This window comes from Neolamprologus brichardi, chromosome 11, assembly GCF_056152115.1.
Source record: "Neolamprologus brichardi isolate AB-2024 chromosome 11, ASM5615211v1, whole genome shotgun sequence".
Lineage (NCBI taxonomy): Eukaryota > Metazoa > Chordata > Actinopteri > Cichliformes > Cichlidae > Neolamprologus > Neolamprologus brichardi.
The window spans coordinates 11,603,747-11,628,393 of NC_142114.1; the positions used below are offsets into that span (position 1 = coordinate 11,603,747).

The 24,647-nt window shown below is 42.8% G+C and overlaps 1 protein-coding gene across 2 annotated transcripts in view; it reads left to right on the forward strand.

Moving 5' to 3' along the window:
* Window positions 1-24,647, forward strand: part of rims2a (regulating synaptic membrane exocytosis 2a) — a 149,197-nt gene that overhangs the window by 82,636 nt on the left and 41,914 nt on the right. Inside the window, exons 10-25 of one of the 2 annotated variants that reach the window (XM_087848107.1) lie at window positions 781-900; window positions 2,338-2,437; window positions 2,564-2,687; window positions 4,890-4,936; window positions 5,220-5,332; window positions 6,301-6,348; window positions 8,356-8,486; window positions 8,836-9,007; window positions 9,353-9,506; window positions 10,494-10,520; window positions 11,950-12,018; window positions 14,230-14,368; window positions 16,996-17,112; window positions 19,543-19,728; window positions 21,076-21,182; window positions 21,504-21,536. In XM_087848107.1, the coding sequence (XP_087704233.1) occupies window positions 781-900; window positions 2,338-2,437; window positions 2,564-2,687; window positions 4,890-4,936; window positions 5,220-5,332; window positions 6,301-6,348; window positions 8,356-8,486; window positions 8,836-9,007; window positions 9,353-9,506; window positions 10,494-10,520; window positions 11,950-12,018; window positions 14,230-14,368; window positions 16,996-17,112; window positions 19,543-19,728; window positions 21,076-21,182; window positions 21,504-21,536 (1,687 nt within the window). The remainder of the gene's footprint in view (window positions 1-780; window positions 901-2,337; window positions 2,438-2,563; window positions 2,688-4,889; window positions 4,937-5,219; window positions 5,333-6,300; window positions 6,349-8,355; window positions 8,487-8,835; window positions 9,008-9,352; window positions 9,507-10,493; window positions 10,521-11,949; window positions 12,019-14,229; window positions 14,369-16,995; window positions 17,113-19,542; window positions 19,729-21,075; window positions 21,183-21,503; window positions 21,537-24,647) is intronic. The other variant, XM_035909569.2, reaches the window with a different exon arrangement.

Sequence of the window (24,647 nt, forward strand, 5' to 3'; positions counted from 1 at the left end):
TCACTCTGCTGCCCTACCCCACAGCACCCAGTCCAGACAGATCCTGTCCCCTCTGCCCAATTTTCCACTCACTTCTATAGAAAAAAAAAGACACAAACACACACACAAACAGGGAAGATTGGATTAGTTTTGCACCAAAAAAACATTTGTTTTTCTTTTTTCCCTTCCACTGCCGCGTCTGTGATATCACCCTGTGTCTCATAGCTTTATTCTGTGCTGTCTGTTTTTCATCCTTTTTGATCTCTAATGTGGCACCCTAGGATCTACTTCATCTGTATCACGTCTACCCCCCTCCCACTTTTTTTTTCACTATCTGCTTTTCCCCTCACTACTCCACTTGATGGTGGCTGTGTGTTTGTGTGTAGCAAAGCACCAGAGTCACACTCTGGTCTTCCTGCTCCCGTTTGAAGAGCTGGTTTTAGGAGGAGTGTTGAGGCTGCTTGCTTTACTCTGCATGGGGCGCTGCATGAAGCTTAACTCCACCCTCACACCGGCTTGTTCACACAAACTCTGTGAGACAGTAAATGAGCTGTGTGTTATTTGGAGAAATTTCCAATTTTCCTTTAAACGTTTTTGGCCTAACAGATAAAATTGCATCACCTGGAGTTTAAATTACTGAGCTATCCAAGTTTGTGTGAACATTCTTCCCCCAAGTGAACAAATAAAGTGCTCCCTTCATGCCCTCCTTTCACTGTTTTGTTGTCTGCTTTGGTCTGAAGTGATCGAACTGAAATGGATGACTTGTTAAACAAAAGGTGTGTTGTTGCTCTGACCTTGTAGCACCCAGTGACGTGGCAGCCGTCCAAAGATGGGGATCGCCTAATAGGGCGCATTTTGCTCAACAAGCGCATGAAAGATGGAAGTGTGCCTCGAGACTCAGGTGCTCTGCTCGGTCTGAAGGTGAGCTTGCAGCCTGTGTGGGCGTCATTTGCACTGCACACACTCATGTTGAACTGCCATTAGAATATCCTGTTAAAATATGCATATTTAGCACAGTGACTTTAACATTTTACTCAGTAGGGTTCAGTCAAAAGGATCAGTGTTAGATGTGGCATTTAGGTGGAAGGTTAAACATTTTGTGCCTTTTTTTTTAGGTTTCTTCACGGCTTTCTGTTGTTACATCATACATTAGTACGAGTCACTATTAATAGCCATTATATTCCCGATGAATATTAATAAGTGTTGTTTGATACTGGGCTCTCTAATCTTCTGAACTCATTCATACTGAGCTACTTCAGTGAACAGAATTCAGCTGCTCGGAGGAAACAAGTCGGAGCAGAACCTCCCAGTATTGTCCCTGCAGTTATTCCCTGTTTGTGCATTATACAGTACCATCACATCTAATGTAAATTTACATTCTTTGCTCTCTGTGTGTCTTTTTCTTATAGTTTTAGTGCTGCCTGCTTCTTATTGATCAAATTCTTTATTGAATGCTAAGTCAGTTTCCCTTTCAGTGTCTCCATCTATTCAAAAAGCATATACTTATTTTTATATAGATAGTAGTTTTCTTTTATCCTTCACTGTTGTGTAATTCTGTAGGTGGTGCGTACCCTTAAAAAAATAAGAGAGCGGCCGAATGTCCACAGGAGCATGGCAGCAGCCGCTGGAGAAAGAAGCGAGAGCGGCAAGATGGGGAAAAAAATCATTACTGATTAAATGAGCCTCCTGAAATGGCATGTTTGTGTCTGCTCAGTGCTTCTGTGCATTTCTGTCCGCTCAGCAGCAGCCACCCAGCTCCACAATCCAGCCAGTCAGTCCATCAGTCAGGTTGCCAGCCTCGCCCTCACTGCCCATCTCTTTCTCTCTCTTATGCTCTCTTCATCTGCAAGCCTCCCTCTCTCTATCTCCTGCCTGTTACATAAAGCCATTTCATTTAGCAGACTTCCCTAAGCTCCTTTGTATGTTGGCATTCAGCTGCCATTAAGAGGGGATTTTTATTTGTATGATGCCAGTGTAAGCCGAGGAGAGTGGAGTACAGCAGCTCAGGACTGTACAGTACAGCTCTAGCCCACGGCCTTGCACTGTTACAGAACCACGGTACAGCACCGGAGTATTTCCACGGGGAACAAAGCACAGTCCTGGACAGTTTCTGAAAAGATTTAGACTTCTAGCACTGACCTTTTCCCTTCCAGTGTATTTCTTGTGGTTTCAAACCTCACAGGCAAAAACTGAAGCCATAACATCAACAGAATGCTTTGAGAAAATAAGTCCATGTTTTTCTATGAGCTGCAGGGCTTGCATGTTAATGCGGTGCATTAAATCTACAGTTATTATGACATAGCTCGACTTTTGTTTCACAAATGCATTTTAGTACCAGTCACCTCTCTGTTTCTACAGGTGGTGGGAGGCAAGATGACAGAATCTGGTAGACTTTGTGCTTTCATCACTAAAGTGAGGAAAGGAAGTCTAGCAGACACTGTTGGACACCTCAGACCAGGTATTGAAACACACACGCACACATTTATGAAGAAATTAAACTGGCAAAATTCAGCTGTGACGACAGTGTGAGCAGAAAGGATTAAGATCTTCCACGTGATGCTGAGCATCTCTGGTGTTTTTGCAGGAGATCAGGTGCTGGAGTGGAACGGGAAGCTTTTACAAGGAGCCACATTTAAAGAAGTTTACAATATCATACTAGAATCCAAGCCGGAGCCGCAGGTGGAGCTGGTGGTCTCGCGGCCTATAGGGTGAGATCTCGCAACCAGTGTCACACATGAAGACACACACTGTTCTTCACAACACAACTTTGGATTTTGGTGTTAATAAGCAACAGGATGCTCTCGCTCACACTAACCAAGGTGTTAGGCATGGGTGAGAATTTGTGCTGCAATTGTGTTACTTTTCCATACAACACAATAAGCATACTGAAGCAGACGAGTTCACTAGATGTGTTAAAATTGTGATTTGAAAATGTAATTTTTAATTAAGCGAAGCCGGGACTAGGATCTGTCAAGGGCATCGACCTTTTTCCCACTATATGCTTGTGTTGGGATAGTTTGTGACCCCCAGAAAAGGAATTGTGTGTTTAATGATAAAACTAAATATGGTGCAGGACGATAATTCAGACCAAGGAGAGGCACTATAAGAAAAATAACTCTTTTTTTGATACATACTCAGAACAGGGTGAGGTCTCAGTGATGGGAGAAGCAATTATCTGCTTCAGGGGTGTCAAACATATGGCCTGGGGGCTAAAGACTCCCTTCTAGCCCACTAGATGGCCTTGGTAAATGTGAAGGAAGGAATAGATTCTGTACTTTTAAGTCTTGCAGCTTTTTCTAGTGACAGAGACCTCCTCCGTGGTCATCCACACTACACCAAAAGGTACTAAGTAATAAATAAACAAAAAATATCCTGAACCTTTCCCTATCTCCAGTACAAGTTTCTGTGTTTTATAGTGGGTCCAAAGTTAAAAAAAAATCTCCTTCAGCAACATTTCTTTATCATGTGGAAAAACGAAGATTTACTGTTAAAGTTCTTTTTTCTTCTATTAAGATGTCTAAACATTTCCATGTGTGGCTAAACTTCTTCACGCTGACAGAAGGGGAGTTTTTACTGGTCTGGCCCGCTTAAGCTCAAACCGGGCTGTATGTGGCTCACGATGTAAAATGAGTTTGATGTCCCTGCTCTAGATGAATCCTGACATCTCAGATCAAGAGTGGGATTCATCTAGAGAGGGGCCGCTTTATTACACATACCTCCACTGCATATACCTGGAATCTGTGTCTAACAGCCAGTCAGATGAGAAGCAGAGTATACCTTCTGCTCCTGTTGTGCTGTGTGTGGAAATGCATGCTTCAAGTATTTCTTTAAAAACAAAGGAAAGAATGGGACACACAGACAGCTCTGAGACACACAATTCACATTTATAGATGGATTTTGACAGACATTTCAGTATTTTATGAAACAGACGTGATATGAAAAATATTTGGAGTGATGTTGGAGAGCTCTGTGTGTGTGGCTGAGGACGCACAAACAGACTTTGCAGTACTCTGCAGTTATTATTATGGGAAAATCTGTGTGAAATGTAAAGCATAAAGTTTAGATTATATTAACTCTATATTAAGTGCACAAAACAAAACTACTTGTATGAGCATTCATTCTCCCCCCTTGACCAATGCAGAATTTACAGGACTCTGTAGGATATGTTGTTACTCTAACCTTAGTGACTCATATAGTTTCATTTAAATACTTTCAGTATTTTGTCTTCCTAAACTCCTAAATGCAAAATGCCAGCTACAACAATAAAAGACTTGTCCCTGCTTCACTCTCACGTTGGTGCAAACCATGCATAAATCTGGACTTTAGCATTAGTCAGTATTTCAAAGAATCACACTTTAGATTGTACCAACATCTCTTACCTATTTGATTTGATTGCGCTGTAAAACTATTACAGTGCCAACATCTGTAGGTTTATTCGTGCCACACAGCTGCCTCTGTGACTCAGAATAGCTTCATATTTTTGGAATGTGGAGACTTGAAAAGGGGAATCTGAAGGGAACATAGCTCAGAATGTGTTTGCGAAGGAGCTGTGCCGAGCTGTTTATTCAGCATCTGTTCCTCCCTCCCTCTGGCTCCGGCTCTGCCATTTCTGGCCTCATAAGACACCAAAGAATGCCGGCCGGCAAAAAACATGAAAGCCCGTCACATCGTTTATCCTCTCCACTCCGATTGCTTTTGAAAAACAGAGGCACCTTTGCTTTGTCGATTCCTAGGTCTGACCTGCTTTGTGCCATTGAGGGAGCCGTTGGGTGAATGAAGACTAATGTGGTGCTTACGGTCATTAAAGCGCAGTGCATTCGGTATTAGCTTAAATTGATCCGCTCCATCCCCCTCCTTCTCTCCTGCTTCTCACACTCTTTCACTTTCTTTTTTGCTTTTTTTCTTTTCAGAGATATTCCAAGGATACCAGACAGCACACACTCACAACTGGAATCAAGTGAGTTCTGTCAACATTTTTCCGTGGGTTTGACAGTGTGCCGTTTGATCCTATTAATCATCCCAGAAACACCAAGTGAAGGAAATGTCTGTTTGGCGCAGATTGCGTTTGTCACCCTGCCTTTTTATCTTCCCCCACATGGCAAGATTTTTGTGCTCTTTTTGTGTTTCATTTCTTTGTATGCTCTTGCTACAATCTCCAGTTTTCGTCCTGTGCGGCGCAAAAACTACAAACAGCAAACAGATGGGTGGATTATCTGACTGTGTTGTCTGTGCCCTGCCAGGTTCGAGTTCTTTCGAGTCTCAGAAGATGGACCGTCCTTCCATCTCTGTCACTTCTCCTATGAGTCCCAGCATGCTGAGGGACGCCCCCCAGTACCTGTCAGGACAGCTCTCAGTAAGTGAGCTCAACTCCACATATGGGCTACATGTAAAAGCCGGGAAGAGGATTGGATTGTTAGAGAGGATTTAATTGCTTTTGAGATCATAGATGAGCTAGTAAGTATAATTTTCCCATTGCAGATTCATTATGCAACCAAACTATTTTCTTTTTTTTAGTTTAAATCTTAATTCAAACCCTTGTTAAACGTTGTTGTCAGACTCAGCAACCTCACTCAGCCTGTTCAGCTGGCCCTTCACCAAGCCAGCACAGGACTGTAGATCAGATTACGTTGTGTGTTGTTCATTATCCAGTATAAAAACCCTCCTGGGGTAAATTTGGTAAAAAGGCTGCATTAAAATGAGATAAATCAAGTCTTAAATTTAGGATTCAAGAATGTGCTTTTCCTGCTCTTTCAATATTTATGAGAGCCCCATAGAGTATTTGGTCACCACTAAAACATATCCTACACTGTACAGCGCAGCGTTTTCATACACTCGCTGCTTAAAGTTCTGGATTGTCATGAGAGGGCCGACCTTGAAGTTCGCAGTGGACTAATCACTAAAACAGTTCAGCTCACTGGATAAACCTTGCAAGACCTTGATGAGTAATTCTACACAGTAAGGAGCTGTCTGTATCAAGCATCGTCTGTGGATAACAATTGCGTTTAACGTCACCGTGACGCAAGCTTTGAGGCGGAGGAGAAAAAGGTCTAAAAGACAAAAAGATCTAATTGTGAGCCACTGATAATTTTCTCCGAGGACCTATGCAGAACAGGGCAGAGCGGCTCAGGGACGAGTAATCTTTGAGAAAGCAGAAATTAAAAAAATACAAAACCTGCTGGCTTAAATCTTTCATCCAAATGACAAATTTCTGTTGTTGTGTTTTGGGTGTATTGTGAGTTGTTGTGTTTTGTGTTTTTGGTTTTATTGCATTTTCTTTTCTTTCTTTTTTTTTCTTTTGCTGTTTAATTTATGCTTATCCAGAGCCAAAGCCTTAGTAGAAGAACACCGCCTTTTGCCCCTAGGGTCCAGGTAATGGGCCCTGTGTGAAGGGCACAAACTCTGTTTGGTTTTCTTTGCTCATTGACTGTTGACTGGCCTTTTTTTCTGTTTCCATACTTTGGAAAATGCATTCCTGGGGAAATGGCGGCTTTGAGTTTCCCTCTTAGTGCAGTGCATTGTGTCATTTTCCTTGATTTGATTTCTTGGTATCATTCTTATGATTAGAGTTCTTATAGCTCATTGTAACCCATACACATCATTATCCCCAAGTAGTGCATGCTCGACTAATCGGAGCTTATTTTAAGAGACGCTCTTGCATTGCCTGATGTCTTTGGACTGACTTCAGTGATTGACCTAATTGAAACAGTAGTTTAGTATTGTGTCTATGGCAATGCTGGTCGGTGTCTCTGTCAATCTTTCTAGGACAAAGATCTCTGTTTTTCTTTTTTCTCCTGCTTCAGTGTGACATGAACCCAGGCCTTGATAACTCTAACCCTGCACGCATACACAGAAGGGCTCCCCCATGTGCGAGTTGAAGTGATGCTAATTAGCAGATCTGAGCTGATGGCTGTGTGGTTTCATGTTGCAGTGAAAAGATACTGAGTTCACCATCCTCTTTGGAAAGCCAAAGCCAAAACTGCATTTCCCCCGTTACAGATACCAGATTTAACGAATAAGCAAATTGTACCTCCCAAATAATAACTCCAAAAAGAGCGAAGCCTGGAAGGCTTCTCTTTGCTACAAGCTGCCTGCTTTAATATCACTCTGTCTTTTCTGTGGTTTCTGTTTTATGGTCATTATTGATTTAGATGGCCTGAGGGTTAATATTCCTGTGTTAAACCTTAGATATTTATTTCACTGTTGTGTTGTTTTGCTTAAGCGAGATCTAAGCATCATATCCTATGTGTCGGCAATATTGTTGGTGTGTGTAACAGAGCATGCAGAGGAAAGGGTGCACTGCGTGTTTTCCAGATCAAACATATGAATCGTTTAGGTTTATGTGTGTGTCTACATTAATTCTGTTAAAGCCAGCATGTTTCAGTAAACTTCTTACTTGTTAATTGGCTGTATTGGACACACTGTACATCAGACTCAGTAGTATATATTTAGGTATTTTGCTTATTGTTGCTAGTTTTTATGGTGAATCTTACTCTACATTTGAATTCATATTTTGCAGTATGTGGCATTTTGGTGGGCTAGAGATTACTTGGTACAATTTGTTTTTCCCATGAGCCCCCTGCTGTCTGTTTCGACTTGTCTTGAATGCTCTTTCCCGCATTGCTGCATGAACGGCGAGTCCTCTTAAACAGTGCAGACCCCTATCCATAATCATATTCTGAATGAAGTATGGACCAGAACTTAGAAGTCTTACTTCTCATTTCATCTGATTTCTTTTAAGGCTTCAGCTGGCCTTTTATTTCTTCTAAGTTTTTTCTCCTGGAGTCCATACTTTTCTTTTAGCGTGAACCGTTTGATCCCTATTGCAGCAGCATGACTGATTTCTCGTTATCGATCCCCACTGAATACTTGGGAGGACACTATTAGAGATGCCATCATATAGGTAGATGGTGGGACAGTGTTAATTTTAGAGCATGTTGCCTTTAGCATTTCACTACAATTCACTCCAGCTGAAAAGGTCAGTTCCATTTAAAAAACTGTAATCAGACACACTTGAATACTATAGATTTAAAAAAAAAGAAACATAAGGATTAAATTAGAACACGAAAAGGAGAGTTTTTGCATCTTTAAAAATCATTATCACACCATTTTAACATTGATATAGTTCTAGTTTATGAAAATGACATCCTAGCAATTGGATACCCTCCTCCTTTTTCCTAAAGGGTAAATACAGGAGAAGACCCTGCACTGAGGCCTATACTGATTGAAAAGGTGTTGAACTCAACAAAAGGATATAAATGCATATGTGAGGACCTGATGAAGTTGTCTTCTCCTGCATTATTCCCTTTATGTGCTCTCATTTGTGCTGGCCCTGAGCTGTCTCTCAGCAGGCTGCTTCTGCTCTCCCCCCTCCCCCAGGTCAAACTGTGGTATGACAAAGTGGGCCATCAGCTAATCGTCACCATCCTGGGTGCCAAAGACCTGCCACCCAGGGAAGATGGCCGACCCAGGAACCCTTACGTCAAAATCTACTTCCTCCCTGACAGAAGGTAAGAGTAGAAACAGTTCCTCTATTTCAGGGCATAATTTCCCCGATGGTAGAAAGACACTAAAAAAAGATTATGCAGTAAGGTCAATTTATGGGGGGCATTGATGTGAGGTTCATTTCATAATTATGCTCTTATTTTCTTATTAAGTCATTTATTCTCATGTATTGATGAGGAATGCAGAAAATGGACGTTAAGAAGCAGTTAGCACGTTCACTTTGCCATGTTGTTCCCTGCAGCTGCATGCTGTGGTGCTGTGCTCTGTGCTGTGTCGTGTGATGGATTTGTTGTATTCGTGGCTCTTCCCTATCATGATTGTAAATAAAAACAGTTTGAATTATTGTTCCTCCAGTGACAAAAGCAAGAGGAGAACAAAAACAGTAAAGAAATCCTTAGAGCCCAAATGGAACCAGACCTTTATGTACTCGCCGGTGCACCGGCGGGAGTTTCGGGAACGTATGCTGGAGATCACATTGTGGGACCAAGCCAGGGTGAGGGAGGAGGAGAGCGAATTCCTGGGAGAGGTGAGAAAACCAAACCCAAGCCCTCACAGAGACACTCAGTAACAGTATCTGAGCTTATCCTCTTGAATGGTGTCAAGCCCTTAAGAAAGCTGCTGGCCATCACAAAGTGTTGGGTGGTCCAGTCCTTGCCTATCATGGATCAGGAACTTTCTTTTTTTCTGTTCGCGTGTGAGTGACAGAAAGGGCTTTTTTTGGGTATTTACATTTTCTGTAAAAGCTAGCATGTTTTACGTTGCCCTGATTCCATCAGTGAGTAGAAAAAAAATATGTGAGCTTAAAACATTTGGAGTGAGGCAATTTTCTTTTAAGGAGAGAAAATTTACTTGGGCCTTTTACTTCTGCCAGATCCTGATTGAGCTGGAGACGGCTCTTCTCGATGACGAGCCACACTGGTACAAGCTACAAACACACGACGTGTCATCTATCCCACTCCCACGTGCCTCCCCGAACGCACAGCGCCGGCAGCTCCACGGAGAGAGTCCAACGCGGCGGCTGCAGAGTGAGTAACACCTCTGTCGCTCAAATGGTCCCAAAATGTGCTGAAAGTGACTATAAAGAGTCAGGAGGTGGGCATCCTGTAGGAAAAACATTTTACCTGCTGTAATGTAAAGACATGTGACATTCATTCACAGTGTGAGATGGAAGCAGGTCAGCTGATTTTCTAATACCAATGCAGATACATTGGCTTCGGGTGTCTGCTGATACCGACTATCAGTCCTGGGTTAAATTAATAATCCTTACTTTGAGTGAGAGACTGGGAGTCTTTGTTTTAATGAATCATGCTTGACTTAAACATTGCTTTCCTAGCTTTACACTCAAGCAAGGTTACGATAAATGAAAGATTAAAAAAACATGTTTGTTTTTTATCTAATTTATTTGCACCCTGCACAATATCAGAGTGTTTAATGTAATCTACTGTCACTGATGGTTCTCTGCCCTTGCTACGTATGCACCTCCTCACACCCCGCCACACACTACTAATGAGACAGGTGAAGCAATGACAGCAGCTAATAATGTGGCCTTAAGTGCAAAAACGCATTTATACCAGCTGTGGCATGATAAGAGAGAGAAATCTGCAGCTATCAGAGAAAGAGTCAATGGAGGTTTTTACTTGTGTGCGTTTTGTAGCTTGTCTTCATGCGCGTTTCCTTATAAGTTAATAATGAATTTGTTCCTTTTTTATTACTTGAAGCTTGCCATCATACAAATATATCTGTGCCGACAGACTCATGGCACCGAACACTCAGAAATCTAAATTTTAGCACTGAGATAAATGAAAACAACAATAGGTAGCTTTCTGATTTTTGTAGTTGTTTCAACAAACAAGGAGCCATATATATTTATCTGATCAGTGCCCATGCTGTTTGCCTGCTGGCTTTTTCTGTTGCTGCTTCAGGTCATCGAGGCCTTTACGGCCGTTGTTATTTCTGCATATTTTGTTGTTGTTGTCCATGTCACATCTACCTTACTGCTTCTGCTTTTACAGACAAAGGCTCTTATTCACACAACTCAGGTAAAGACCTTTGCCCTGCCAGACATTGCAGCTTTATGGAGCATCTGAGTGTCATCCTCCTCCTCTTTAAAAACACACCCTTGTGCCCCAATTCTCCACCCCTTTCCCCCCTCCCCCTTAACAGCTGACGTTTCTGCTGCCTTACGTGGATTTCTGTGCGGAGGGTCGGTGTATATTTTACACCGCTCGTTCCTTATCCACCCAGAGCAGCAGAACCACAGACGCTGTGGGGAAACGGGGAGATTTAGGACACAGTGGTCTCTCCTTCTCTGTGTGTTCACCTGTTAACTGGCTCACAACCCCACCCTGTAACCCAAAAACCAGATTCTGCCAAACTGTATTCAGTCCTAATGTGATGTTATTAAAACCCGAGCTGTCCGCCCCTCCTGACAGACATAATTGGCCTATGACCACCTGCCTCTCCTCTGTCATGTATACTGTTTGTTATTTGGCCTATTATGAATATTTTCCTCTTAACAGTTGCACAGATTACCATTGGCACACTCTGCCCATTCTGCTTTTGCTTGTGTTTGTGTGTCTTCATTGTGAATATCTTCTTGAAAATGGAAGGCGACTGTGTTGCTTTTGTGATACTTCTTATTTACTGGCCTAATCCTCTAACACAGTTGGCATATTTACTCAAAAAAAGAAAAAGAGGAAAATAATATTTGATTATCTGCATGCATGAAATATAAAATACTCTTTATATAGGATATTTTTGAACCCTTGTCTTACTATTGTTAGAGTCTTTGGCCCTCATACCTCCTAACACGCTTAAGAGGACTGCGCTGCAGTCCGTTATGCCATACGGCTTCACTCCGCTGCTTCTTTCAGCCACGGGAGGCTGGCTCGCTCCCCCACTAGGATAATTTTCTGGGTGTTGGTGTTAGCGTGAAGTGAAAGAGCTGACAGCTGTAAAAAGTTTTCAGCCAACTGAGATGAGAGGTTGGGAGCGGCACTGCCAGAGTGCAGCACTTGTCATTTCTGAAAAAGCACACGTGTCCAGTTGATTTAAGTTGAATGAACGGTGAAGGCGGTGGGGATGCGTTGGGTGGGGAGTGGGGGTGATAAGGCTACGGGGGAAGGATGAGGAAAGAGCTACACGGCCCTATCACTTCTCCCCGTCTCCACCTTTACGTGTGCACTGAATGATTGACTGCGCCATTTCAAAGTGCCACGGCTCAGATGAAGAAGGATCGGCTGCTCTTGTTGGGATCGAGCGGCGAAATGCTGCATTATTTGTTTTAGTTGGAGGGTTCACTTTGACCAGTGAGCATTACAGTCAGAGCAGGGGTGACTTATTATTTGAAAAACAAAAAAACATCTAAATAAATGAAAAAGGGAATGAAAATGACCTCTTTCTCTCTCTCTCCCCTCTATCTCCTCTTTCCTGCTTCTTTGCCTTTCGGTCTGTTTCTTTCTCTCAAAGGATCCCAAAGGATAAGTGACAGTGAGATCTCAGACTATGATTGTGAAGACGGCGTTGGGGTAATAACAGGTAATAAACAGTTCAAGGCCATATTAAGAAGGTCATCGTTGTGTGGCGTAAGTGAATCGAATCCACTCCATTTCACCAGAGCTGCATTACGATTCTTAATAATGTACTTAGCTAACCTCACTCACGTCGCCACCGGAAAGATGCTTACACACGTCATCACATCTCGCAGTATCGGGCTAAGATCCTGCAACCCATCAGCAAACAACAGCAGCAGCACAGTGAGGGAGCAGAGGGCTTTTTTGTCTGCCTCTGCACTGCTAGTTGCTGTCCTTGCTAAGGCTTCAGCAGCACGCCCACGCTGCATCAGAAAAGCAGAGGCAGAGCTGCTAACAGCCAGAGAGAATAAGACAGGGGAAGGGGAAAAAACGACTGAGAAGTGCTTGAAATTTGCTCCCATGAAATAATAACTAAGAAGAAAAATTATGCTGAAAAAGACAGTGAGGGCTTAAAAAAAGGCTTCCTTTAAATTTTAAGCACAAGGTTGCATTTGAGGGCAACATGTGCCTGTCTTTTTATAATTGTTAGTTCTCCTTCTCAGTTTTCACAAAAAGACCATGGGACATGCTATATATATATATTTTTTGCAATTAAGCTTGATGGAACCAGCTACCTGCACTGTTTACAGGTCGTTTCACATCACTCACCACGCAGAAGAAGCGAGTGGGAAAATGTGAGAAAACAAACAGGAGAATAGACAGTTTCTGTAGCAAACTGCGTGTCATACACACACACAGACATTCAGACCGGCCTGCCGATGATACCGCAGCTGAGGGAAATCCTCCTCCAGCCTCTTTAAAATTCTCATCAGCCCCTCACTGCCTCTCACAATGCCAGCCACCCCCACCCCCTCACTTCATCCACAGTGAAAGGAATACCCCATTCACTCAGCCCTGGTTGCTCCCTCCCCTTTGCTCGGGCTCCACTGCATCTCATCTGCGGTTTTTGGCGTTATCTGCTTCCACAGTTCAAATGGGGAAGAAAATATTTTACTTTTGTTTTACAGAACATACAGTACACACAGTACAGCTACTGTAGCTACTGTAGAAGACAAATGGGCCTTACAACTGAACACTTTTAAGACTTTTTACATCTGTGCAACATGTTTCATGTTGCTTTAACCCTCTGCTCTTTTGCCTCTTTCTGCACCATTGCAGCCAGTTCCTGTTAAAACCTATTAATTGTCAACAAAGAATCTCCTCTTTGAATCTGCAACATGTCAGGAGGAAGAATAGATTTAATTTGGCTCTGCATGGAAGTTGATTGCTGCACTGCAGGAAGCTCACTAGTGGAACATCTTTTTTAAGAAATGACAAATGTTTTCCTTTGAAAATTTAATTTACATCATAATGGAGTGAAGACATTGTGGATTGTGGTCATTTTTTTCAAATGTTTGTAGCTTGTATTTGTTTATGTCAATAAACAAATGGTAGACTTGCAGAATATGACAATTTACTCTATGGGTCATTTTGCCTGACACGTTTAAAGAAATCTATTTTATTCTATCTACGACACACAAAAGAAAATCTTATGCGATTAACATGCGACTCCTTTAAAGTGAAGGTCAACATTTCTTTCTTACCTTTCCATCTTTTCCAACTTGGAATCAGGCTTTTCTTTAACTCATTTTAAATCTTCTATACACTCTATTGAATATCAATCAACATTAATAGTTCTAAGCACTGACCTTAACCGTGGCTCTTAGCCATGTCTGATTATCGGTTAATGAACTCTTTCAAGTTCAATGGACTAATCAGTCTACCAGTGAAAATTCATTATAATCTTTCAGATTCTTTTGAAAGGCTATTTTCATGTTTAATGCACAGTGTTAAAACAGCTGATGACTTACACCTTTATGGAAACCCACTCCTCATTTTTTGTACGATAAAGACTCAGCATATCAAAATGAGTCTGTCACCTGTGCAGAATGGCTTTTAGCTTTACAAAGTTTGACCAAGATTTGCCTTACTCCTCTTAGTTATTACAGATGGTGGTCAAACTAAGTCTGCAAAAGCAGCATTCATTATTGTTCATTAACCATATGTAGTTATTTAAATAACTCAAGTATAAAAGGAATCTGCACTCAAGTAAAAAGCATACAAGTAGCATCTCTGGTGTTGTGAGGGAATAAAGGAATCGCTTAAATAACGCTGTACCCTCTCTCTCCTGCTCTCTCCACCCCCTGCTCCTCTTTATTCATTGTTGTTTTCACAGACTACCGGCCAAATGGCAGAGACTTCCAGAGCTCCACGTTGTCGGTCCCCGAGCAGGTCATGTCTTCTAACCACTGCTCTCGGTCAGCTGATATAAACAGGGTGCGGTCGCGCTCTCCCAGCGTTCCCCCACCCTCCAGGTAACCAGTTGCTCAATGCACCAAAGGCCCGACATGTATAGTTTTTGGTAGGTCTTTTGTACATCGTAGTGTTGTGCTTCCATGCTTCGGAATCGACAAAAAAATAGGTTCACTAGTTTAGCTGAAACGCATGCTGTTTCAGGTTACTTTCAAATTCGCCACCTGTTTTGGTTGTAGCACCAAATGTTGCTATATTTACTTCAAAATAGCACCTCAACCCTCTGTGGTGTGCAGCGCCTCTCCTGTTTCCTCTCATGGCCTCTGTTAAACATGAGGCCATGTGCCTCTTGGACAGCAGGGGGCAGTATGTAGCATACATAAGGCGTGATCGGTCCACTTCTGTCACACAGCAGAAGTCTGGACCAAGCATTTGACCTTAGGCCTTCTCAGTTCAGTTCCTCTGCTAGAGTGGAGCACCACAGTTTGTCTGACGACAACTGCACACCTGACAGGTACACACACACATACACTTCAGCTCACACTTGTGTGCAGCACATGCATCTACTTATTTAAGCATGAATGTGTAAATGCTGACCAGCGCAAGATGAGTAAGTACACAGTGAGCTGTTTATGTATGCATACACCACAGCACAACGCCTTTTGCCTTAAACTCTTCTTCTTTGTCCGCGCTTTCATCTTTATTGTGATGTAGTGCGTTTTTTTTGTGTTGTTTTTTCATTCAGGGTCCTTCATGACACAGTAGTGTGGATTCTCCCCTACTTGTGTCCTCAGTCTTCATCTACTCCTTATTTCCAAATAAGAAAGTGAGAAATAACGAGCGCAGGAAATACCCGATTAAAATCATCATTCTTAGAGTTAAAAATAGCATTGGCACACTCCTGAAAGACAAGTGCACAAGTTTGAATCAAGAGACTGAAATTCTGCAGGAAACACTGGGAGCCAAAGAAATGTTGCCAGTGCTGAGCACATTATACAGGATTTGCATGTACTGTATTTCACTATCTTTATGGAAGAGGTGGTCAAGGGGAAGTGGTCAGTTATCCTCCATCAGCACTTATTTTCTGTGAGCTTTGGAAAATATTGCTCCAAGAGTCCAATTGCGGCCTTGGCACCGCCTGGTCGGAGCTATTCCCACCCCCAGCCCACCCTGCCCCCTTTCCAATTAACTTTATTTGATACTTCTGAAGCTGGAGCTAAATCAGTGTCAGATGCAGAAAATGCACTTATCTAAATTGTCTGGGACGGTGCTCTGTTGAGTGTATTTCAGCTGCTTCAATTAACAGCTTGCAGTTATTTATTGAAAACAGTTGAAAATGTCACAGAGAATTTGGCATTCTCCCAGGTATCCTATAATATTGTAAAAAATGGCTTTCATAGCTTGCTGTGAGCCTTGCTGGTTTATTTTCTTAACACTTAATGTTTTCTGACTTTCATGGGAAATGATGTATGTAAAGAAAAATCTGTAGTTATTAAACGGTCTAAAGTAGTTTAATGGTCGAGCAGAGGGGACCGGTTTAGGGGTTTGGGCTGTGCTTTTCTCTTCCGGCGTCTTCTGTGTACCATTTTTATCTGTCTGTCCACTAGAGCCGAGGAAGTCTCCTCGCCGTGCGATTTCTCGGCTTTCTCTCACCTCTCATCTTCCTCACCAGTTTTTCCACCCTGAATCGTGTACATTAACCTCTCTCCTGTGAGCTTTCTCTCTTTTACACCCCCCCCCCCTCGGTTTCCTCCCCCTTCCGGCTGTCCGCCTGTATGATCTTTGTCTCCGATCTGCTGTCTTTCTCTCCTTTCCTCCTTCTCTTCTGTCTCTTCAACATCTCAGATCCATCTCTGTCTTCTCTCCTCCTTCCATGTGGTTGCAGCCATTTTCTCACCCTACCTCGAACCAGACATACTCAGCCTATTGATGACCCTCAGAAGGACCCCAGGTAGACTTTTACCAGAGCTTGCATGAAGCCCCACCTTTGCTACTTTAGTTACCAGCCAGCCAAACCCCCTCCCCAACCATGCACCAACCCACAAGCCTATTTTTTTAAAATATATTTTATTTGTTGGGTTGTTTTTTGAGGAAAGCTTCCATTAGGGTGTTGAAGATGTAGCACTGACACCGTGGCATGCTTTAAAAAGCCACATGGGTTTGTGGATTTGAGGTGTAAATCACTTCAGCTGACCTGTTCAATGTCAGTGCCATGAGTGTTTTGTGTGTATGTGTATCAGTATACATTTCTTCTGCCAAAGATTAAATATATACAGAACTGTTTACTTTCCCGTGGTGCATCGTGTTGATTGGATAATAGCCACACATTTCATCCAGTATCAGCATTGCTCTCTCTCACCATCTCATTATCATATAAACATTTAAATCTTCTAGAATAAATCATGTGCATGAATGCAGGCTTTGGAGAAGTTCAGTCTGTCTCTTGTCTTTTTACTAAAAAAGCGTCTGTTGGCCATACTGTTAAATAGATAAGTGTTTTGTGGGTGTGAAGTTTTGTCCAGCAGAGGTGGTTTCCCCTGCAGTCGTATGGGTACATTCAGCGCATCAGTGTACTTTTGTATTCAGTTTTGAGATCTGAATTCCAGCTTCTTTGTCATGTTGCCTCCCCCATGTGGTGAAACAAAATTAAAAAATCGAGCGCTGACCAGCTGTGATATTTTCTCGGCAGCCGCAACCATCGTGTGTATCCGATCTGCCGCGAGGAAGCAGTCAGATTACTGCGTTCCACTAGGATGACCCGTGCCTATTCAGAGGGCGCCTACTCCTCCGACTATGACTACGAGAGGTACTGACACGCGCTGCTGCGCCCGCCGTCTTGTGGTCTCCTGAAGTTGTTCTTCATCCGTCTTTGATTTATCCGTGATCGTACAGGTGATGACGGAAAATGATATCCTCCCTGATATCGGTTTTTGTTAAGGAGTCATCACGGCTCTGAGGTTGTGTGGCTGTACAGTTATGTTACACAACTGCCTCTGTACGATGAGGCTCAGAGCTATTTGTGTTGCTGATGTCGGCTGTGTAAGTGCTGGCTCGCACTTGACTGTTCCTTTGTTGATGTCATTGTGTACCCGTGCACATTATGCAAACAGCCATATGTTGATCAGTGGTGTTTGTTATTATTGATGTTGTCTTTTTTTATTATTTAACATGCTATTGACAGCTGCACTTACAGTCATCCATGGAGTGGCCCTTTGACTTCTTCTATATGGTCCGAATGGATTGCTGGGCTGTTTCAAGCACCTATAGAAAGGCCTGCTGACACCCATCAATTCCCGACCCACACTGGTGCACCATGCTTCAGTCTTTTGCCTGCTGCCATCTGGCTTCCAGTCAGGAATAACGTGACATTTGTGCTACTTCTCTCCTCTCCAGGAGGAAAAAAAACTGATGAGTCTTCTGAACTCAGCCCAAGAGCCCGACTGACTTTATAAAACTGTCACAAAGTTTCCCTAAGGCCTGGCTTGGCCCGACTTCAGGCTCAGCCTATAACCTAGATACCCATTAACAAGAGCTGTCCATCTATTTCTCTGTGTCTTTCCTTTTGTCTAAACTGACAGAGAAAGGAAAGTAGCCAACAGAGGACTACAGTTGATTCCCCTCCACTCTTCATATAGATAGTTTGTTTCTGTCTGCAGCCAGGCATAGTAAGACCTGAAAAGAAATGAGGGCACAATACAGACACAAAAGCCACTTGGATGAGAAAAAAAAAGAGTCTAGCAACAAAGAGCATTAGTGGAGTTGGAGCCTTTTGCCAGATGTTTTAGTTTTGGGTGATTTGCCTGCAGAAAAGGTTTTTCATGGTTCTGTAGTTTAAGTGCAACCCTCCAGAGTGCACTTAAAGCAGGACAAAGCCTGTACAGTATGCAGCATGTAGGAATGAATACAGCAACTTTCCCGAGCCAAGAAAACAAACATTCCTGTGAGAATCTAGTGAGCAGAGCAGTTTGTGTGTTACAGTTGCGTGCACTGAATCACACATAATCTGATGCTTGATCAGACGTAACCTCACATCACTGAAAGATTCTTGGCCGTAGCACGTAATGAGAACGGGACCCAGTGATGATGAGAGTAAATGACTGTTGTATAGATTGTGTAAGGTCACTGACTGATGAGCCTTTATCAGGACATTTCCTCTACTGGACAATATTTCATACTGGAGAAGACTACAGACACTAAATGGCAATAACAAAATGGACTGATCTAATGAAATTATTTATAAAGTATTTGCTATCATTAGAACCCAGTTTGATTGAAGACGTTCCCACATATCTATAGTGTTTTCTTGCATTTCTTGCATTTTAGCAAACAGTGTGTGCAGCGGTTCATTTCAATACTATTTTGTTTTGTATGAAAGTACAAAAACTATAAAATATTATTACTCACGGTGTGTGAATTGAAACTGGTAACATACATACAAAGGTTAGCAAACAGCATGCTCTAAAATCCCCTCTGCTTCTCAAGACTGAGGTGCCTTTTTCACTTCACTGTTTTTAATATGTGAATTTATTTCTTGATCAATGAATTTCTGTACGAATTTTTTTTTTTCCTCTTTGTACCTCGTCAGTGATTTTCCCAGCTGAGAAACCTCACCTGTTTTTCTTCCCCTACAGCTCTTCAGATCATCTGAATCTGCCTTCATTGTCACTGTGCCAAAAGTTCTTTTGCCTGGGCATTTTGCAGAATATAACAGACAAAATAATCCAAGTGCAGTCACTTTTCCCTCACATTCCCACTCTGGCTCAAACAGAATGCTCACCTATCACCTACAGAGAGACAGCACATAGTCCTTGTTCATTGCACACATCCTGAGAACTTCACAGTTAAGTCACTGGTTCCACCAAGGACTGCAAAGCACACAGGAGCCACCTAGCACAGTCCATATTGTCCGCTCTTTAAATAAAGCAAATTAGCCTCATGTGGAGAGTCATAAACAATAATGTGTGTTTTAAGAGTTTAGGAATCATCTCATTTTGTCTTTATCTCTAGGTAGTTTTGCTCACTACCTGCAAATCAGGCACACTTGACATAACACCCAATTAGCTTCTGACAAGTATCTATGCTATTGGTAGTAGATTGATTATACCAATTAAAAATATAGGATTCCACATGATCCTTTGGAGTTTTGAGGGTGCAGAAAATTTCTTTGCCCTCCTTACTGTCCGTGCCCTGCTGGAGACACACTGAGTGCCTGCCTGTCTCTCAACAACCTCTGTAGGAGCCACGGAGCCATGGATAGACACGAGTATCACAGCAGGTCCCGCTCTGCAGACCAGCGGCCCACTATAGAGCGCCACACATCCCGCTCGCGCTCCACTGAACGCCCCCACGACTCTTCGCTCATGAGGTCCATGCCTTCTCTGCCATCTGGGAGGTCCGCCCCCCCCTCACCTGCCTTGACGAGGTGTGACCCAGATCAGAGATCAGAGCCAGCCAACGTGGCATAGAAGCAGACAGTACTTTTTAGTTGTGCACTCATTTCCCAGAAGCATAGCTTCACTGGAGGGAGAAATCATTTCAACAGAAAATTTAAACATTAATAAGTTTTTCAAGATTTGTTTGGGGGATTTTTTTGTTATTTTTCTTAATAAACCTTACTCTCGAAAAGCACATTTAAAACATCAAGGCTAATATTCTGCTTTTAACAAGGAATGTGCGGCATGTACCGAGGTTTACAACTAGGGTTCGTGTAGACAGCCTAGCTAAAAGTGCTGTACTCTCACACTGAGCTTTAAATCAACCTGTAAGAATATTTCTGCCTCCAGAGATGCTCTACCTCTTCTAAATGTTTGTACAGCTAAAACCTTTACAGGCTTAAAGCCGTACAGAAGCTGTCCCATGAGCTCCCACCCACCCCGACCCTGACTAACTCCCAGAATAAACCAAAAATACCACATCACACTCACCTACCTCCCACCCTCCTAATCCCCCGCTTCCCCGCCTCACCTCACCCCAGCTCACCTCACTCCACCGACCTCCACCTGTCACACACCACTTTCTGTTTTGTCTCCAAAAGCACCAGTGGATGTGCTGTATTTTCTTTACACATATCCCGGGCACGATGACCCTGACACCGTAGATAGCTTGCTGACTCCTTTTATTAAAAAGAAAAATTTTAATTTGGGACACACTGCTCATACGCTTGAGTGAGTATAGCAGTGATGGGCCGACATTTTACTTTGATTTCATTACTAACATCAACTGATGCCGTTTGTCCTCGGATGGCATTCTGCTTTTACTTTTTTTGTCCTCTTTCCTCTTCTTCTTTTGTTTTTGAGTTGGAAGCCTGCGGGGACAGTCTGAACGCATGGTCGCACTGGTCTGCTGTTTCTGCATTTCAACTCTTCTCTCCCGCAGCTTGATGAGTCGACTTTACATGCGATTCACTCCTGGCATCTTTTATTGCAGCTCAGCTCCCTACAGTCGATGTAGCCCTCCACTTCCATGCCATGTGCCAAAACATCACCGATGTGTGCATTGGTTTTATATTGGAGATAAAGTCAACAGCGAGTTTTCTATCACTGATTGATTTCTGCTGTGTCTGGCAGTGACTAAATTACATGTGACCTTACATATATTGTAAATAATTGAACTACATTAAATCACGTATTGGCTCTCCATTAAAGAACATAGTTTTACTTTTCATGTTGCTCGTCTCCGATCAAATGTACGCTTTTCTCTTCTTTGCAACACCTACATAGAGCTCCTACTTTATGTCTCATGCCATTGTCTGCTACTTTTTGTCATATAGGGCACATCCGCGTAGTGGATCCGTCCAGACCAGTCCCACAAGTACCCCTATGTCCAGTAGACGAGGTCGGCAACTCCCACAGCTTCCACCCACAGGCAAAGACAGAAGTAAGTCACCTGGATGTCTTTTTTAAATTTAAATTACACAGCTACTGTCTACCTAATTGAATTTATTTTGAGCATTCATATATTCAGTATTTTAAAGCGATAAAGTTACTATTTTATGACCCGAACGTGTGGGTCACAAGAAGAGCTTTTTGGTTTTGATGTCACTGACCAAAGGGATAATTATTGTTAGCCGGTGGAACGCTTCGGTAGAAGTTGTAGAAGTCTCAAAAGTAGAAAGATTTTTCATTGCTTTATGGGTTTTCACTTTGGCCTTCCATCCATTAACATCTCTGCTTGGTTCCTTTTCCATTCCTCTCTCAGAAGATGGAGACGAAGGAACAGAGCCTTGTGAAGGTCTGTACCTGAATGTTCGGGTTTCGTCTTTCGGACTGGGAATTGCTGCTTGAGCTGCACCTCCCTCCGAAAGCCAAAACCCTGTCTGCAACAGGGCGGGTAGCTCGGTTCAGTGGAGGCTAAACTTGATCTGTGCATACTGAATCCTCCTCCTCCAACCCCCCCGTTGCAGTTGTGTTTAAATGTGCAGTTAAAATGTCCTGTGCCATCGTGGTGCCTTGATCCTACTGATCGTACCAGTGTTGTGTTGATTTGTAGCCTTGCTGTTCTTTTGCTTTGCGTTACACACCAGATATCATTACTAACTGTCTGCAAATAATTAGATTTTTAAAACATTTGGACTGCTGAGATACGTCACCGAAGCAAATATTATGCTATTCTGTGCTAAACTCCACAATTACATTATTACAGCAAAACCTGAATTTGTTCACATTGTACAGAGACATGTGAAGTCCTTAGTGTTACTCAGCACTCCTCTGGCAAATTGTTGCGTGTTGTTGTAATGAACTGTGATATGAAGCACTGTGATGAAGGCAATGATTGTTTTCACGTGTCTTTAAATTGGATGCTGTAAAAGGGTTGTTCTAAACTTTGTGGGGAACGACTGAGATAAATCTGGAGAGAAGAAGCTCGTGCAGTTCTGGTGAACGTGTCAAAGTATTCACACAACCCTTTTATCACTGTCAGAGTCCACAAGGGCCTTTCCCTGTCTTCTGTACAGCTGCCAGCCAGCCCCGCTCTCTCCCCTTTGCTCTGTCTCTCGCTCTCTCTCAGTCCCAGTCTTATTTTGTATCTTTGCCATCTTTTTATCACTCAAAAGCTCTCTCTGTGTCTGGACCTCTCCATTGCTCCTTTGTGTCACCTTTATTTGTTCTTCCTCTTCATACCTGCCCCCAACCTCGCTTACTCCTGTTTTTTTTTCCTTTTTTTCTTTGACAGGCACTCTGCCTTTTCACATCTCTCTCCTTTCTCTCACTCTCTCCTTCTTTTGCTCTGTGTTTTAGTCTATTTTTTATAGGACAGCGGCACTGCACGGGCAGAGGGGAAGCATTGATCCGACCCTGCGCCGCGGTTCCCACAGAGCTGTGTGACACTTGGCTTATGCCGAGCAAATCTGATTGTGCTTTTGTGTGCGTGTGGACCTTTCTACACTGGATCCATATTATTGTATTATTCCAGGGAGAAGCTGGAATATTGATATAAGCCTAGTTGGCAGATACATTAACTGTCCTGTATGTGTGTATCTGTTTATGTGTGGCAACAGGGGAAGAGCCCGGGGCGCCTGAACCCCAAAACGATCATCCAGGTGTGTTTAACACTGAGAACACGCGGCGGGTTTTTACTCTTGTGTCATGGCAGATCTTTAACAATGAAACACGGCGGATGTGAGCCTCTGCGTTTTAAGTGTGTGGAGTTTGCGTTTTGCTCGAGACTGCTGTACAGTACACGCTGTTGTATAGTACATTCAAACCCAGGCTTGAATGAGCGGCAAGAGTGTTGGCAGAAACTGGAGTTCCCCACGGTTTCTACTTCCTACCTTCCCATCTGTTTACGTGGCACGCTTCTGTCCTTTGACTGTGTGGTGCTGTTACTCAACACTGTCACAGCTATAGCGCTGACTGGCACATTGGATATTCATGTAAGGTCTCTAAAAGGAAACTGTATTTTTAAACAGGGTTAATTAATGGTATCTTTGGATGGTAAGATGGTTGTATGTTGAGTTGTCAATATAACTGTACAACTGCATATTATAAAACTATGTTTTCTGATAATCACACACTGAGCAGAATAATTAACCAGTAGCTCACAGCATTTCTATGCAATAACGCTTGCTGTGCACATCAGATCTTGTGGTATATGTGCGTATGTGTGCGTGCGTGCAGACTTGTGTGGGCATATGTGCATCTGCGTCTGGGCCCAAGTGGAATGAGCTGTGATATTACGGTGACGTACAGTGTAAAGTTTCAGTGCTGCACCATTTCATGAAGCTCCATCTGTCTCCCCACTAGCAGCAGGCAGTGAGGAAAAACCCCAAGGCCCACCGGTAAATGGGAGGAAAGGCAAGTCTTCCGAGCAGTGTGATGGTGTGATTTTGCTGTGTGGGCTCTCTTGGTCCTTCTGTGACATTAGTTAGCAGCAGCTGTGGTCCTTGATGACGAGCTGCTCTGAGTCGCACCAAAGTGTTTTACTGGCCCAAGTTTCATCTCTCACCCAAAAAGCATGGTCCGTTCCTTCTGACTTTATTTGCGTGATCAAACTAGAGACTTGTGTGTAGTGTAACTGATGTTAATGCATACAGAGTGCTGTGATTGGAAGTTTGGTTGGTCTGCCCTTCTCTGCCTCCAGCGTGGCCTCAGAGCTCTAATCTGCCCTCTTCTTTAATACTAATTAATTCTGCTCAGCTCCACCTCACAAAGACAGAGCTCTCCATTTCCATTGTGAAATTGCCAATCATTTCAATTAGACATGGATTATTGCGCTCTTGTGCACACAGTCTTTTCATGCACTCCATTAAGACTGGCAGTCTCTTACAAACATAACTGGTGCTTAGTGCAAAGAAAATTGTCCTTTTTTTGCCAAAAACAGTAATAAAAATGGCGTAATGGAGTAAAGGTGAATAGAGACATTTTTAGGATAGTGTTCCACATAAACAGCATTTCCTGCTGCCTGTGCATTACACTTTGCTGCAGTACTGCAGAGTGTAATGATGTTTTTTTATTTTTTTTATTTGAGAGGCTGTTACCTCTGTTGGCCAGCAGATGGAGCAAAGTTCATAATGTTTGATAAGGAGCTGTCCTTGATTTCAGTGCTGAAGTAGTAAAGATGCCTTTTTCTTATCTGTTTGTTGGTTTTAATTTATGCTTGCAGCAGCTTTCTATTATTGGTACAGAGCATAATACAGAAAATGCTCATTATGCAATGTATCAATAGATGAAGACATAAAAAGTATTTTATAGAGAAGAATAAATGAAAAATATGCGCAGAAAGGAGATCTCCTAATGGTGTCAAAATCAGTGTGTGTGTGTATATCTATGTGTATGTCTTGCTTTAGAGGTGACATGGGAGGACCAGCAGCGAGGGCTGAATGGCTCTCTGTCTGATGGTGGGACA